The 18,221-nt window shown below is 31.4% G+C and overlaps 3 protein-coding genes across 6 annotated transcripts; 2 read left to right on the top strand and 1 right to left on the bottom strand.

Annotated features, from left to right (window-relative positions):
* Positions 1-3,333: 3,333 nt before the first annotated feature.
* LOC126757972 (mitochondrial coenzyme A diphosphatase NUDT8) lies at positions 3,334-5,870 on the top strand. The gene is made up of 3 exons (XM_050471915.1): positions 3,334-3,741; positions 5,147-5,219; positions 5,285-5,870. Exons 1-3 carry the CDS (start codon positions 3,469-3,471, stop codon positions 5,716-5,718), a joined length of 780 nt encoding a protein of 259 aa, XP_050327872.1. The 5' UTR covers positions 3,334-3,468; the 3' UTR covers positions 5,719-5,870.
* Positions 5,871-6,025: 155 nt separating this feature from the next.
* Positions 6,026-13,706, bottom strand: LOC126757970 (chloride intracellular channel exc-4). 4 transcript variants are annotated; one of them, XM_050471914.1, is made up of 6 exons: positions 13,283-13,619; positions 7,583-7,684; positions 7,358-7,522; positions 7,051-7,293; positions 6,866-6,976; positions 6,026-6,804 (listed from the first exon to the last, which is right to left on the bottom strand). In XM_050471914.1, exons 1-6 carry the CDS (start codon positions 13,358-13,360, stop codon positions 6,727-6,729), a joined length of 777 nt encoding a protein of 258 aa, XP_050327871.1. In that variant the 5' UTR covers positions 13,361-13,619; the 3' UTR covers positions 6,026-6,726. The 4 variants fall into 4 exon arrangements, with proteins under 4 accessions (XP_050327871.1, XP_050327868.1, XP_050327870.1 ...); XM_050471911.1 differs by lacking the exons at positions 6,026-6,804; positions 6,866-6,976; positions 7,051-7,293; positions 7,358-7,522; positions 7,583-7,684 and adding an exon at positions 8,299-9,772 and having other exon boundaries at positions 13,283-13,706; XM_050471913.1 differs by lacking the exons at positions 6,026-6,804; positions 6,866-6,976; positions 7,051-7,293; ... (1 more) ...; positions 7,583-7,684; positions 13,283-13,619 and adding exons at positions 8,299-9,772; positions 12,296-13,243.
* Positions 13,707-13,945: 239 nt separating this feature from the next.
* LOC126758505 (nuclear exosome regulator NRDE2) lies at positions 13,946-17,278 on the top strand. Its single transcript, XM_050472790.1, has one exon. The coding sequence runs from the start codon at positions 14,145-14,147 to the stop codon at positions 17,067-17,069; it is 2,925 nt and encodes a 974-aa protein (XP_050328747.1). The 5' UTR covers positions 13,946-14,144; the 3' UTR covers positions 17,070-17,278.
* Positions 17,279-18,221: the final 943 nt, after the last annotated feature.

Genomic DNA, 18,221 nt, shown 5'->3' with positions numbered 1-18,221 from the left:
TTCTTTAATATTTTTTTGTATTTCACTGCACGAATGTTGAACTTCAACTGCTTAATAGCAGTTGAAGTTTATTTATATACTAGTCCACCCCACTTGTACAGAGTTGAAAACCGCAATACCAAGAAAAGTTGAAGTTCGATCATACTTCAACCGCAATTTATTTTTGACGGATTGAGTTGAAGTTGACAATACCGAATTTTTAAACTTCGACTGAAATGCAGTTGGGTTGAAAACCGCAATAGGGGCATTTAGTGGTAATATAATTTTGAAACAAAAAAATCGTAACTTTAATTTTTTAATCAGATGCATTTAATTGGGAATAAAAGAACTTAAACTGAACCTGCCGAAAAGCGATCGGCGTAAAAAAACTTTTTTCAAATCCCTAAAATGTGAAAATGGATTTTGGACGTCTCATTGTCACGCCCAGAATACTCCGTTAGTAGAGATCCTAGAAAGTGTTATAGCTAAGCTCCAAATTATAATAAAAAACCGGAATTTGGTAAACAATAACACGTCCCTTTCTAAGGACGATAACAACTCCTACGGCATACATAAGTATATTAGAAATTTAAAATTGTTGCATGCACATACATACTACAAGTATATGTAAGTTATAGGCCCAAACATCAGACCCAAATTTATAAATATTTTAATTTTATCGTAATTCCATTTGACGCAAAATTTGAATTTTACTTGGTCAGGAGATTTCGAAATGAAAAACTATTAAATGAACAATCTGCCATACATTCGCACATATGGTATATGTATAAATAGTATATATGTACATATACATACATATGTAGTCATTGAACGAAATAGTAAAGAGCATCCCTTCCAAAAGTTTTATTACATATTTGCACATTTAGTAGAAACTACTGTTTAGAGTCACAAATTTGGATAAAGATGTAATATTAAAGTCCCGAGTTTACACACATATTGCAAATATCTAAAACATTGCTTGAAAAAAACCCACGCACTCAAAAATGTCCTAATAATCCATTTTTAAACTGTCACTATTCACTCAAAAGACACTATTTGTCATATTTGGGCTTTTTAAACTGTTTTCTTCAGTACTTGCGGTGTTCTCTTTTGAATAACTTGTTTAAAGAAGTAAAGTTGAACGTGATTTTGTCAATGGAAAAGAAAGCTGAAATCGTAGGTTAGATAAAAATAAGTAATTGGAGAATGCGCAATGTAATTAAAGATTATACGCATAGTGGGCGGCCGAAAAAAGAGGAGACTCGTCAGGAACGACAAATTAAAAAGACGTGCATTACTGATCGCTTTCAACAGCTTCAACAAACCATTCAACAATTTACTAAACTACTGACGTAAAAATAAATCCACGTTCAATGCAAAATGTCCTAAATAATCTAGGATTAAGGGCGCGACGTCCAGCCAAAAACCCATATTATCATTAACCGAATGAAGAAACAACGAATGGAGTAAACAAAATCACACATTTTGGTTTATATCCGACTGGCGAAATGTAATTTTTTCCAACAAATCCAAATTTGTTTGGACCCGACGGAAATGCCACTGTGCGTCGTGGCAAAGAAGAGCGTTTTTTTGGGAAGTTGTATTTTGCCCACCGTGAAGTATTTGCCCTATTTAATGGTTTGGGGATCTGTGAATATCAAAAATACAGTGGAATTTTAAATCCGCTGTTCCTTTCTTTTCGGTATGGTTCAGCCTGAGGCATAGAAATATTGAAATGGATTTTTCAATAATTTATTACAAACACTCACAGGTTACGAAACAAATTTTTTTTAAGGAATTGAGTCTGCCACGTGGCCAGGAAATAGTTCAGATCTCAATAAAAACTGCTGGAATTATTTGGTTAAAAGGAGGAGAAGGAAGGAAGAAAGAAGGAAAGGAGAAAAGCATCCAAAAAAATCTATAGGAAATGAACAATATAATTGAAACTGTGTGGAATGAGGAAATTAATAAAATAGTTTTTTAATTCTTAATGTCAAAATCAGCCATTTCGGTTTTGTGATTTGAAAATAAAATCAAAAATTTCATTCAATGAAAAATGGTGCTCTTTGTGTGATAACTGAAAGCAAATAGATTGTAAATCGCACAATATAATTAAAATCTAAACAAAAAAGTCATGAAATAATAAAAAAAAAATTTCTTTATGAGTAAAAAGTTGTCTTTCGTTATAGAAGTTTGTGTAGATGCGAAGCTTGCTTCCTCTTACGAAAGAAGTTTTTGAATCCATAATGTCAAAATCTGTTGTTTTTTCACATGAATTGTTTGTTAACACTTTGATGATTTGTGTTATTTACAATCTCTTCGTAATCAGTGATCACTCAAAAACGCATTTTCTTAGATTGAAATATTTGAAAGATTTATTTTGGAAACATAAAAACAAAACAGCTGATTTTAACATTATGGGTCCAATTACTTTTGACAAATTATTGTTTTTGGGCTGTCGACACAACCTTATATAATTGAATTATAAATAACATTATATAATTGAATCATGGCATGAATTGCGTAATCAAATTTGAAGATTTATTGCTCTCATAAAAGATAGAATTCAAACCGGGTCGGTAGTTAGAGAACAACCGAGATCGAAAAAGTTGTTATCAAAAATATTCAGTATACTATATCACTTCTGTATTTGAATTATAAAAAGTAATCGAAGTGTGTGTAACAGTTTAATAATAGATTTTATATATGGATTCTTTACAATCAAGTGCGTCTACAAATGAATGATATAACTATTTTTTTGAAAGAAAATGCCGATATTTATTGGAATTATAGCATAACTGTAACCACTTAAGCACTTTTTCAATCAGATATTCTATGTTGAAATTAAATAAAATTAACTTCGGTTGAAATAATAACAGTCAAGTTTATATATTACTAGCTTTTCAAGCGACTTTTTTCTGTTTTAATAGTGCTTGTTATATAAGATCAAAACATAAATTGGTGAGTTTTATTTTAAAACTTCAAATCATTCTAATAGTCATGTTTACATTAGAAGCATATAAAAAAGTTTCTGTGATTTTTTCAAAAAAGCTGCGTTTATTTGTTAAAAACTACATACTTACATATATGTATTTACAAACCCGTTCATGTGTACATTGTCAAATAAACATACCGCCCACGGCTTTTCCGTGTACTGTGGATATGACCTGCCAAATTAATTTTTTTCACAATTCGTAAAAATTTTATATTTTTTTAGGATATTTAAAATTTAGATTCCTTCCTAATACCATTAGCCATACATATGTACATATGTATGTATGTGTAAACATATGTAAAAATTGCATGATGATCGTAAGTAGTTTCGGCGTGAAGCGTAACCAGAGCACGTAGATGATGATGTGATAAACGTTCTCTTTCTATGATATACGTTCTCTGTAAATGTACGAACAAATTAATAATAAGCAATCAGCTGATTTGACGACACCACTTGTATATATAAACATTGATTAAAATATTTATTTATTTATAATGCTAGTTAGAAATTTTTCAAGATGTTTTATGTTTCGAATCATACGACGTCCATTTATCATATTTGCAACGGAACGAACAAGGATACCAAATCAAAACGACAATATCTGTGTTGACAAATTCTTACGGTCAGAAATCTTACTTTCAGAAGAAAATAAACAGCGCGCAATGCAATGTATGAAGAAAACACCCCAAATTGGATTGAAGATGGGACAAACTACAAAAGAGAGGTCATTCGCCGCTGTCCTCATATGTCTCTGCAAAGATGAAAGGGTGAGGAAAGGACATTAGCTAGAGATAAGTAAATTAAATAAACATTTTGTAAAATTTCAAATTCCATAATGACGTACACTCAGCCAATACAGAACTTGATAGAAAGATGGTTTGACTTTGAAGTGACTATACTATGAAAACTTTTGAGTAGCATCCAAAATTGAGAACAAAGCCGCTTTATTAATTTTCATAATATAATCGAAATACATACATATGTACATATATGTACATATATTTGAAAATTCAAAATAACTCTGTTTTCGAAAACAAATAAAACTTTTACAGTTTGCATATAATGCCCGTGCTGACAGTCTTATATATTTTTTATCTTTAACACTCATCCCTATGCTCTTTTGATACAGAATCCCAAAATTCGTTATGACGGTGGATACTCTTTGAAACATAGTAAAGGTTTCGCAATATTTCTGCGATAATTGTGGCTTTTTTGTGTTATTTACTGGGTTCAGGTTCCTCCAACTATTAGCGTTAGCGACAGCGTATATTTTGGGGAGTTCCTCGACTGCCTGGGGAGTGTTTTGGGCGTTCCACTATCATCAATTTTTCCAACTGCACCAATCCTTTTGAATTTAGCAATATTGTACTGAAAAATAATGTTTAACCGAGTTCTGTACCTACTATTTGACTACCTGTGCCGTACAAAATAAATTCGTTTTTCACTTTGTGAAAGTGAGATATTTTAATTTTTGGAAATCGAATAATGAAAATACATAAGATTCTCTTTAGTCTTGGCTTCAGTTTAAAAGCTGAAATAGTTTAAGAGAAAAATCCCTTCGAAGTCAAAGCATCTCTCTGTACAAGTTTTTTTGGCTTCCATTCTAACTACATTTATATTTAAATTAACTACATTTTTTTAAATTCGATCCTGGTTGAATGTAATAATTATTAGTTTAATTTATTTTAAAAATTTATTTAGTACTTACATACGTATTCAGCACTATCACGCAATCCATCTTAGCAAAGCTTCGAATACGCACAATTTCGAAACTTTGTTACCAGACATAATTTAGAATTTTGCCATCACAAAATAAGCTGAGTAGAAGAAAAAATTTACATTTTGATAAATAAAACTGAAATCGTTTATATTCAAATTGAATTTACAAATAAAATATGGATCCGATAACTGCCACTTTACGAATTTCGAGCTTACGTGCGGAATTGTTCGAATTGAATGATACCAATTTCTTTCCCGAAAAAACAGTATACGATGGATTGCGTGATAGGGCTGATTAACGCCTCCGCAAGAGTAATCGGTCGCTCCAACTCCTGAATGTTCTTAGTAGTTTCGCGTACAACTCCCTTTTGATAACGATTAAATATATGCTGCGCTGGCGTTATTACGTAAATACCATTTTTTTAATAAGTTAATTTTTATAAATTTTCTTAGGGTGAAATCTCTATACTCTACACTCGGCGCTCTAGTCGACTGTCTCGGCATGTTCGACAAATATCCTTTCCCGGTTTGTTATACAACCACAACGATTAATTTAATATCTTATATATTCCTTTTTGTATATAAATATAGGGGGACTTAAGGATTCTGAAGACAGTGATTTTATAGACTGTGCCTTGCGTGAAGCGGAGGAGGAAGTTGGTTTGGCTCGAAATCGATTAAATATTTGGGGATCAGGCACTCTCATAACCCCTCCACATACTGCTGCAATAATGCCTGTTGTGGCTGCGGTTAAGGACTTTAATCTAAAAGAATTAAAACTCAATGCGGATGAAGTTGAAGAGGCATTTCTAATATCCGTCAGGGAGCTGGTGCATCCCAAAACGTTAAAGCATACACAATTTAAGGGAGGGTGGAGTACTCCTAATTTCGTTGTTGGACATAATAAAGTGTGGGGCATTACAGGCTTCTTAACAAATATGTTTCTAAGATGCCTTATTCCCTTTGAGTTAAAGAGACTTAAACATCATGCGAAATATGTTCGTCCATTTAAACACCACCATTAATTTTCATTTCTTGTATATATATACATTTATACGTACAGTTTTATAATCAAAAACATATTTCTGTTATATTGTGAAAATTTCATGTTTCAATGTGTATATAAACTATGTATGTATATGAATAAAAATATCTGATAAAGGGCAAATCATAAAAATATGTGAATGCACATTTAAAATTGATAAAATATTTAATATATATTTATAATTGATATTAAATGCTATTTTCAACCGCGTGGTATTTCTATAACGAAAAAAACTTCTCACAAAATTCGTCAATGGGTCAAATTAAACATAATTAACTCATTGTTACTTTCATATCAAATAGTATATGCACGAAATTTTATTTTATTTATTATATTTTATGACGAATACATACTTATAATGTATATACAAAAATATAATCTATTCGCCTATTCAATTTATTAAAAAATTGCAAATAAACATTTGATATTAAAAAAAATATTGACAATGAATAGTACATATGTATGTATGCAAGTATTTCCTGGTGATTTAAATCTTATTAAATACATTTTTTTAGAATTACATGGTGCAATTCATTTCAGTGTATTTAATTGTTTGTGTACCCTTTATAACAGAACTCCATTATTTTAAATTAACTTTTGCAATAGCGGGGCTCTTTTTATTTACTTTTTTCTAATTAAAATAGGATCAATACTTATTGTAAGTGTCAGTTTCAAACTAACACAAAAACATTCTTGTTTATAAAAATTTTGAGCAAAACATACTTAATTCAAAAATATAATTGCGAAGCAGAATATATGTATATGTAGCATACTCATGTCTATAAACATGCATATAATTCTATTTTCGCTTCAATTATATTTTCAACAACAAAAAATACTCCTTTGTTAAGTGTTATATGTAGGTATGTATATTAAATTGGAATATAACTGAAAGCAAGGCTTGGAACCCAATAATGCTATGTGGATTAAGGTGACCGCAAGCTAAATCCTTATCTTGATCTTTTCTATTTTCACCATTACAGTGAGTTTACTCTGTAATATCGATAGGAATGGAAGTAGTAAATGTTGGGGTTTCAAGTTCCTCATGTTTCTTCATTTTTAGCATCTGAAATTATAGTATTATTTAATTTATTGATTAAGACAACTTAATAAAACATTTGACAGACCTGTTGTAACTTATAATGATTGATGATATCTTGATCTGCAGGACACGATTGTGTGAAGGCATCCAACTGGTACATGTGATACATGTAACGCCACAGAGCGGTGAAATGTGTCTACAATAACAAATTTAAAATGTTGTAAATTAAATACGTTTTTTGTTTTTATATTGATATTGATGTAATCATACCGGGATTTCGAAATCCACAAAATATTTTCCGGCTACACGAATATGTTGCAGCCGCGGCATAAGTTCACAATCAAAACAACACATAGTATCGCCGGTCAGGAAACGTGTGTTTCGATTAGCCAAATGGTCATTGATCTTCCTTAAGTGACTCAATAAAGCATTGTTTTTGGCCTCATCTTTCTTCACCAACATAAGTTTAAGCTTAACGTATAAATTTTCGATCAGCGTTGCCACTTCTTTATCCTGAGGGCAAACGAAACGTAAAAATATGTAAAAATAAATAAGAAATAAATTATATGTATTATACCTGTACAAACAAGTTGTAACCGCCAGGAATATTCTTCATGATATGCCGTTCAATTTTATCGTTTTCTAGGATAGCTAAACCATTATCAATTAAAATAGGTGGATGTGTGGCTTCGAAATTGGTCCGAAAATCGGGTGGTGGCTTTTGCATATCCACCGTCGTAACCTAATTATTTTCATCTAGTGCGTTTATATTGAATTGATATAATGTTGTTAAATCAATTACCTTCAAACTGATAGTTTTAAGCTCTGCCAAAAGATACAGATCCATAAAGTATTCCTGGCAAAACAGGCAAGCGCCCTTTCTCCTGCCATCGATTGTAGAGGCCTGTAAGATAAATTAATCAGTTTACAGATGATATTATCTCACCAGAAGATCTATATATATACAAATTCCAGATTACACTAAAAGTATTCAAATACCTTTAAATGTTTGAATTTTAATAATATTTAAATTTTAATTAAAACAAAGTATTACACATCTAAACCTGTCTTATCAACCTATTACACAAGAAATTACTAATTTTGACAATGAAAAGAGAGTGGATTACAATAAAAAACTGCTATTATTAGATTCATTAAGTAAATAACTATTGAAGAAAACATAAAAATAAAAACATGTCACCTTGAACTGTTGATCCTGAACTAAATATGAAAAATAAATATAAAACACATTACATACAATTTTTATACTCACATTTTAATTAGCATTTGCTTAATTTCAATCAGATTTCGGTTCACAATTTCAATACGATAACTGATACTAATTGTTAAATAGTTAATTATGATAACAATTTACGAAAAAGAAATGGAATCACGCCAATTACTCAATAAATTTAACTACATGTGTATGTGTGCATGTGCATGATGATGTATTTAGGCGATACCGAATTCATAAGGAATGACGAGACGCGCCTAAATGCGTCTACATTAAAATACCGGTTTATTAAAAATCGACACAAAATATTCTCGATTTTTTTTTATTTATTTAATTTTCTTTTTAACAATACAATTTCAACTATTGAGATCTAATACAATTTATAACATTATGTTACTCTAACAGTTGATTTAATAAAGATTGTTCTATCGTTTGTTCTTCTTTTTCAAAAACTGTTCCCAGTCCTGTAGGATATGATCGAGGAGAGTTCATTTCATTAACATGCAGATTCTCTTCAAATTCTAAATCGTCAAAGTCATTTGAAGCGTTGTTAACACAACTTTTTTTCTCAGTGGATTCTTCATTTTCAAATTTGTTAATGTCATCGTCAATGTTATTCACTGTGGGACCTTTTCTGCGTTTTATGTATCGCCATAAGGTTGTGAGCGGTAACGAGAAAAACTCAGCAGCGAAACGTACCGACATTCCGTTTACAATATGACCACGATATGCTTGCATTAACCTCTCTTGAACACCATGATCAACCATATCTTTACTGCCATTCCTAATCCAAACAGCGGGCAGCAATCCGTTATTCTTCAGTCTTGTTTTATATAAATGAACAGTTGACTTAGGAACATGTAAAGAGCGCGAAATTTCCGAAATTTGCACACCGGCCTTCAGTTTACTGTAAATTAGCTCCTCTAATTCCTTATTCGATTTTCGTCTTTTACGTTTCGGATGTTTGGCGACACGAGAAGATACGGTTGAACGCACAACATTATAACACTTAGCAGCCTCCCCTAAACTCATACGACCGTCCAATACAGCATTTGCAGCAAGTTGTACCGCTTCCGAGTTATGTGCTCGTTTTTTTCTCTTTACAATACGCTCCTCACCATCACATACAGAATCAGAAAATATTTCATTATCATGACAGCTATTATTATTGCTATTGTTATTGTATGCTCTCAAGTCGTTTTCGATTTCATCAAAAATTCCTTCGCAAGCCTCGGCTACCATTGCGGCGAAATCTAAATTGCTTACTGGGTTGTTGTCAACTGAAAATTCCCCTTTAACCACAACTCCATCTTTCATATGCCTTTGCGCGAATGGAACTCGATTCGTATGATTTATGGCTAATTTTTCACTGTTCAGTTTTTCATCTGTTTGAAAACATATTGTGTTCTGTTCCACAACGGAAATTGTATCCAGCACGTTCTCATCTTGCTTGGGGGTCACATATTCGAAGTGAAAATGTTGGTTGTCGTGATGAGTAAGCATAAGAACATGTCCTCCGTCTGAAAACTCGTTGCCCCGCTTCGCAAAAGCATCTTTACGTAGAGCGAATGATTTTTCTGTATTTGTTGTTCTACACTCCTTTATATGTTGTTGGAGTTGTAGTTGTTTTAATTGTAAATTCGATTTTACTATATTTTCTTTTTCGTCCGCATCATTTAAACCATCGCCAACTGCTATTCTGTTGATGTTGAGCTCGTTCGCACTCCCCACAATTTCATTTTCAAGCATAAATTCTTCCTAAAAATGGGCAGAGGATAATGAAAGCATACTATTAGGGGATCACATCTTATGAATATGATATCTGTGAGTATACGACTATATTTTCTACACTGAGCCCCTGTTACAAGCGATTTGGCTGTATCATGCGGAAAAAAATGGCAAGCGCCCCCAAAAGTTATGTACATTTCTTTGTATAAATGCAGACATACATATGTAAAGGAAGTATAAAATACTTTTTAGCTCTAAAATATTGAATCACATCATTTACTCTTAACTCTTACTTAAATTTGCACAGATTATTTTACATACTTTCTTTTAATTTTATGCTTTTGGCTGTTTTGTTATAACTTTTATTGGGCACAGCATTTTAGTAGCGACCTTATTAGCGCATTTGTTTAATGGTATGCGATTGCGATTAGAAATTGTTATTGTTAATTCCAAAATAATTTTAGAGGCATTTAAAATATTTGCTTAGATAACCCAATACACATTAAAATCACATCCACTTTCATCACATTCGTAAAATTTTGTGTATGTGCCAATAACAATTTACATACATAATTTTTATTACAAACTGTTAATATTTGGCTCAAAAATTGTTCTGGATATCATGTTGGCATTCAATTTACGAGTTATTGTACGTAAATTTAAAGCCTAATATTTTGATAATTGTATACTATTGTATATACATACATACATAAATATGTATAATATGATATACATATATTCATTATAAAACCATCGAACAGTCTTACAATTTTTTAATTTCAGTAGCTGCAACAATTCATTTTTGTTAGATATTTCATATATGCAAAACTCATCAAATTCTTATTGAGTACATAGTATCGGTTCAGTATGATGATGTCATGCAAATGTGCTTCACTGATTTGTACAAGCCAAAAATACAGTTCTATAAATCTAAAGAAATTTTTAACGTAGCTGCAGATATTTACATACATACATATACTATACACACATAAGTATGTATGAGCAAAATATGCTCATTGGTAAACAAATGCCCTGCAAGTAAAATCTTTGAAATAATTATAGTTATTATTATTATTCGCCTTTGAAGTAGTTCTCTAAAACATATAAGAGTACTTGGCGATTGCGTATATTTATATATGTATATATACATAGATGTGTATGCATATATGTACATATATGTGGATAAAGGTATACATATGTATGTACATACATATATGTATGTGTATATACAGTTGAACTTCCCTAACCGGAGCCACCATAATCCACAAACAAACTATGGATTAGAGACTTCGAGTTATAGAAGTTTTCATTAAAGCATAAAATTTTTGAAAAAATTATAAAATAAGAGTCGATGTACAGTTTATATTCTCCGTATGCAGTTTTTGGCTTATGTTCATAAAACAGTTAAGCATATCTCATTGTCCACTTCATTATAATCTGTAATGGTAACATTTGAAGGGATAAATAGGCGCGGCGACTTCTACGACTAAGATAATCACGTGCTAATTGAAAAGTTCGATTTATGGAAGGAAATTTCTATGGAACTTGACTTCTATTGTCAATTCAAGATTTCGAGTTACGGAGAACCTCGTGTTATAGAAGCTCGAGTTATGGAAGTTCACTGTATAGGAGAATCCTAAATCCCAAGGAAATATAGTAAAACCTTCACCTACCTCTCTTTTTGAGTTTAATGAGAAATTACATTGTTTAAAGTATTTATAATCCTATTTCGCACTTTTTTATTATGTGTAAACAGACATTTTCCAACTGGATTTATGTACGTAAATTGATATACATATGTACATATATATAAAGTTAAGTTTATTTATATGCGTTTTGGAACGGACAGAACTGAATTAATTTTGTTACGTCTTTCATATTATTTTATAAAATTAAATTTCTAACAAAGTTTAAATATTCCGGACAACATTTTGCAAACATTAACTGCCCCTCTTATTTCGAAATGAATATAGCAAAGTAAACAACATTTCACATTCACGTTTAAACTATGTTTTGTTCATTTTTTATTACGCGATGCAATATTAACTTAAAATTATACAGACAGTCACTTTTACTAAGTCGCTTCAATACATACATATGTATGTATTTAAAAATGTCGCTTTGTTTCGGTTAAATCAATGTTTATGATAACTACATATATCGTTTTACTACATTAATATTCTAACATTAATTTATTTTTAGTCAGCTACATATGTACCTCTGCTCACTACATCACGCCGATTGCCTAAATTGTCTGTAGTAGTTTCTTCACGTTTTTTTTGTTTGATTATAAATGTATATGTATGTATCTATTTTATAAATTGATTCATAAAACATTCTAGACTATAAATAAGTATTAATATTATTATGCATATGAAGAGTTATAGTATTGATGATGGATTATTAAATTGAAACAATCGTTTCAAATATTTTATCGGATTATTTAAAGACTGACTCCTATTGTATTTTCAAAATTAAAAAAAAATACCAGCATGTAAAAAATTAAACATTTTCAAGAAGGTGACTGTTGATAATTATTGCTATGCTACATACCACCGATAAGATAAACGTGTCACATAGGAAGAAAAATAAGAAATAAATTGAAACAGCCTTACACTGCTAACGATATGATTTGGAACCGATGACTTCACTTTTGCAATTTGTACCAAATATATTTATACACGAATGCACATATATTTTTAAATGTGGATGACACATACATATATGCATATTCAAAATACACAGTAAGTATGAATGTAATAAATATTTCTTATATATCACTCAATAATCCTATCTATCACTACGACATTTTTTATCCATCTATTATAGTTTTTATGTTTGGCAACTATTGGAATTAGATTGTTTTATAACTTATAAAATATTAAATAGCGTTACATAAGATTATACTATATCTAGTGCTTAGTGAGTCATTTCTGATGGAGAACTGTCAATTTATGAATTAATACGCACACATAATGATTACCAACGATATCTAAAAACGTTTAACATATACATTTTTAACTAAACATTAACTTTGGAGAGCGAATCATTCAGTCACAAGATCAACCAGTTGGTTTACAACATAGTAAGAGTGACATGAAATTTTAGACTCAAACCTGTTTTTCAAGCATCATAGACAGAAATTTCTTTGCTAGTGGCATGTAGGATGTATATATAAAAACTTCTACACAAGTAAAATACAACTCCCTTTAAGAAGGAATCAAAATAAATATGTTGCGCTATTTCCAAAAATAAAATGCTACAATAGCGTAACCATGTATGTATTCACAAACAAATCAACTTAATGTAAAGTCAAAAATATCTTAATTTTAAATAAAATCTACTTTAACTATTGCAAATAGTTTGCACACTTAAGTGCTACGATCACACAATCTTTTAGCTTTTAAATAGGCAGAATTTAAACACATCTCACACATACTCCCCAACTGGTTTAGAAACAGATGCGATTTTCGCCAAGATACATAGGTGTTCATATTATCACAATAACTTTAACAAGTTAGTACTGTTTACAATACTCACCTTGATAATCAATTCAATTTCAGGCACATCTCCATTATTAGTTCCGTTGGTTTCTTGGTTATTCTCAACTTCCGACATCTTGGAAATGCGTGACGTATGAATTTCACACTTGCTGTATCGAAACGCAACCCACACCAAATGAATTTGAATATTACTCTAATTCTAGTCTCTCTTTCTTTTATTTTCTGACCAAACACAATCTGCTTTCTTTTTAAGAATCTAATAGCCAGACATCAAATGAAATTCACTTAAAAAAATCTTTTGTAATTGAATTCGAAGAATTTATCACACCTTCTCATAAACGTAATGCAATGCTCTTGTCTATTCACAAAATAATGTCGAAGCGGGCTTAAAGCAATTTCGATAACACGGTTGCATTTACACGGCATTCGGAACTTTGGACATCATATTCGATCACTGATCACTTACACGATACGTTATATTTATTTAACCCTTTAGCTATTATATGTATATTCAAAATTCAGATGAATTGGGCTACTAATTTTTAATTTGAATTTATGTGGTATATATTTCTGTTTATTAAGGCAAGCAAGTATGTAAAGAAAATTAACATATTTAAATAAATGCAACCCTTATGAGTATGTTCACATTAAAAGGTAAAAGTAACCTAAGTCAGCTGTTTTGTCGAAGACATAAAGTCCACAAATAACATTTAAGGTTTTTCAACATTTATTGTAGTAGCTAAACTTTCTTAATTACAGTTAAAAGTAAACACGTAATTAATTGCATTTAGTGAAATGCGTTAATCATTGACATTTTATAATGAACTGTTTGTGATTTCATTCGAAATAAAAAAATAAATAATTCTAGTACATACATATGCTTAATAACATCACATCCAATGTCAATTTTCCCCGCATATACGGACGAAGAGGAGAGAATAAACAATGGTTCTGATGCAGAGCATAATCAAATCCCTTCGTCCAGTTGGTTAAGTAACAGCAGCTTTGCTTTGGAAAATGATCATATTAAAAGTTTGGAAAGTATTGAATTTATGGGATCAAGTTGTTCATTGTCCGAGAGTGATGCTGAATATACACAAAAAACAAAAAAGAATAAAAGAAAAGCACATAAAAGGAAGAGTAAAAAAAAAAAATATGAATCTGATTGTAATACTCAGATTATACCCATATTGGAGTTCAACGGAGCTGAAGGGTATTATATAGATAAATCTAAGATTCAAAAGTATCTTACCGTACGCACTTTACATAAACCTGCCTGCCCACGTTATCGCTACCGTTCAAACTATGTTTTGGGAAAAGGTTTCTCATACAAATCAAATGTTAAAGATACAATTCTAAAATGTGGAAAGCGCTATTTTCGTAACAAATGTTATATACAAAATGGTACAGTATGTAACAATACACAAATCGCTCTGGATGAAAATGAGTATACAGCAAGACTTGGACAACTGAATCGAAGAATATTGCAGACAAGTTCTGATATACAAGTATGGTTGGAATTATTATCTTTACAAGAACGAAACCCCTACAAATGGACCCGCCTTTTATTAGCTGAGAAAAAGCTTGATATTATCAACCGCGCATTAATCAGTTTTCCACGAAATGAACAGTTGTATAGACTTTATATCGATATTATAAACGCCACATATCCCTCTTTTGAAGTGACAAAAATGTTGGATCGTTTACTAGTGAAAGATCCTTATAGTTATACATTATGGACAGCGCAAATAATGACAACCCAGGGTTCAATGGCCCGATGTATTGTACCAGATGTATTACTTATTTATGAACGTTGCATGCGAAAAATGCATCGTGCTCAACAAATAAGCAAAACTGTCGGGTCAGGTATATCTAATACAGATGATGTAATGCTACGACTATTTAACAATTGCGCCCTTTTTCTTCGACAAGCGGGACTTAATGAGCAGTTCATTGCATTAATAAAACTTGCGCTTGAATTAAATATAACAACTGAAATTTTTAAGGGATTTACTCCTCTTGAATCTGATCAAAACACACTAATTGAATTCGAAGAACTGGTTCTACAATCAGGTCTTCCAATGAATGAAATATGGCTCCGTATAGAAAAGCTTCGACAAGGATTTAATTTTTTGCCATGTCCAGAAAAAATTAAATGCAATGATCCACAGCGTATTGTTTTTAATGAAGATATATGCCACTACATATATCCTATGGAATCACGAGAAAATTCATTTTACTTAATATTACTGATATTAAAATTGCTTAAAGTGCCATTTATTCAATGTGAAGGATTGGCAGACAAGTTCAGCGCTCATTTGGAGTTTATGGGTGATTCGGATGCAATTGAGGACATTTTAGCAGTGTGTTTACAACGCAATTTTACAATTTCTCAAGAAATGCAAAGGGAATTCCAAAGGGCCATTTGTAGTTTGACAAAGGAAATGACAGTAAGTCCTTCTTTCTTAAGTAATACCATTGGTCATGAGGTATACATTCGTTGTGTAACAGGCCTCTTACTTGACTGTGCTGCATCATATATAAACATTGATAAAAGAAAACACGAGCTATTCATAGTGTTGTGGTGTCGTTTTGAGCGCTTGATGCTGATTTTTGAACGGTACAGTTCAAAATCATACAAAGAATATATTAAAGCAGGGCGAAAACGGTTTAAAAATCTACTTAAACAAACGCCCAACCGAAATGTGCTTATTTATTATACTGAATTCGCTATATATGAATTTGAATCGTTAAACGATCTAAAAGATGTTCAATCAGTGGAAAATATTTTTGAAAACCTTATTGCTTCTCATTCTTCTGACGAAACTCAAACATCTGATTTGTGCTATACTTACGTAACATTTGCAGAAATTCTTATTGGGTGTGGAAAGAAAGAGGAAGCTTTACATGTGCTATTATCGTTTTCTTTTAACAATCAAACTCAAAATAACGCAAAACCAGGTACTGGTAGAATCCTTGCTGCATTACAACATGTCACTGAGATGTTGGACCATCAGGTTTCCATTGAAAAGAGTGTAGAAATTATGGTACTTGAGCAATATTTATTACCCGATTATACTGTGTCATTAATTAAAGTACGAGTGCTAATCCAGTGCCTTATTGGGCAAAAAATCAATGCAATTTCTTATCTGGATAAACTAATGAATATATTTCGAAATAGCAATGACCGACACCGCTTTCTTCGAGAATGTATCACGGAAATATATTTGAGTGTACTACAAATGAAATGCCCGAAATGTAAAGTGCCAAGTACCTTAGTTCGAGACAGAATTATTAATGGCCTGACTGAATATCCTCGGAACTTATTCCTTCTTCAACACTGTGGTATATTAAACTCAGTTCCTTGGTTTAGAATACGCACAGACCTATTTCGTATCAAACCAACCATTATGTCAGTTTTGTTTTTAATTATCTTAGCTCGTAATAGATATTTTCAAATGTATTATGAAAACGAGTGTGATAAACAATATAATGACTTAATCATCCGTAACCGTATTCTTCATATATTCAAAACTTTATCTAATGATCAACTCAGCCCAATGTCAAAGAGAAATGCATTGTTAAAGAATGCATTATTTTGGAGGTTATATCTTCGTTTCTTATCAGACCAGTCTACTGATTTTGAAATAAGCAAAAAATGTCTTTTAACTGCTTTGGATGAATGCCCGTGGAATAAGGCTCTATATTTGGATGGAGCAACATATGTGCCGCAAGAGTTATCACATCTGCAAGACTTAATTATAGAAAAGCAATTACGGATTTACGCGCTTCCTGAAGAGCTTGCAATTTTACGCGATCAATGAACATAAATGCATTTAAATGCAAATTAAATATCCGAAGGAACCATTTTATTTAGTTTTGATCTCTTACTATTGACACGCAACTCTGTAAACGTAAACAGTCGATTGCAGGTTGGAAATTAATAAAATAGATGTACAGCTTCCATCGTTTTACATTTTATGTTATTTCTATTCAGATTCCACCTCACACAGTCACCTTTATTAAATAAATTGTCTTAAATATATGAATTAATGATGCTTCATAGAAAAAATATCGTATTTTTGTCTCATATATGGTAAATCATACTCGAAACTCCCTTTTATCATTCTTACAACCTGATAACAATATTAATTACCTTTGGGTTGTGAAAAATATTAATGAAAAAAAATAAATAAATAAACATTTACGTTGTAATAATCTTCAATATTCCAAGTCCTTGTGTAGGTAATGAAATAGCTGGATGAAATTAAAATCAGCCAATATCAGAAGCTGAACTGCTAACTAGAAAAGGGGCGTCCATCAAACCGATCTAACACTATCAAGGAAGAGTTCTGGAAGGTCGACAGGTCTCTCGCGGAAGAGAAACCTTAGCTTATTAACTTTTAATGTTTGCGATGTCAAAAGGGAAGAAGTAAATCCCCTCGGAATGATATCTAAGCAAATAGAGCAGATCTCCCCAAGTAGTTAATGGAATGGTATTAGGTAATTTGGTAGTTGAGTGGAGGACACAGTAGAATTATGGTGCATTCTACATGAGTAGAAATTGATACATACGCAGTACATACTGATGAAATTTAAAATATATACATACATATGTTTAATACCACTTAAAGTATGCTGGTATGGTGACTCTTATAAACAGACGTTAATGCGTATCGTAATGTTTTGAGTTTAGTGACTCTAATAAATATTACATAGAAGATATTTCGGTTTGGAAAACGGTTATAAATTGTTAAGCAAAGCTGTTCACTTATGTATGTATTTTCTTATTTGCACTAGATTTTAATTGCAACAGTAATAGTAAAAGTACATTCGTTATCAAGAAAATCTATTCACGAGGTCATGAACCGGCCTGGACTAACCCTGAAATCATTATTGAATTAATCTTGGGACGTTTAAACTAAACACGAGAAGCAAAGTACATACATAACTAGATACAGTCATGGACAGAGAAA

This window comes from Bactrocera neohumeralis, chromosome 5 (genome assembly GCF_024586455.1).
Source record: "Bactrocera neohumeralis isolate Rockhampton chromosome 5, APGP_CSIRO_Bneo_wtdbg2-racon-allhic-juicebox.fasta_v2, whole genome shotgun sequence".
Lineage (NCBI taxonomy): Eukaryota > Metazoa > Arthropoda > Insecta > Diptera > Tephritidae > Bactrocera > Bactrocera neohumeralis.
This window is presented reverse-complemented; position numbering and strand designations above follow the sequence as displayed.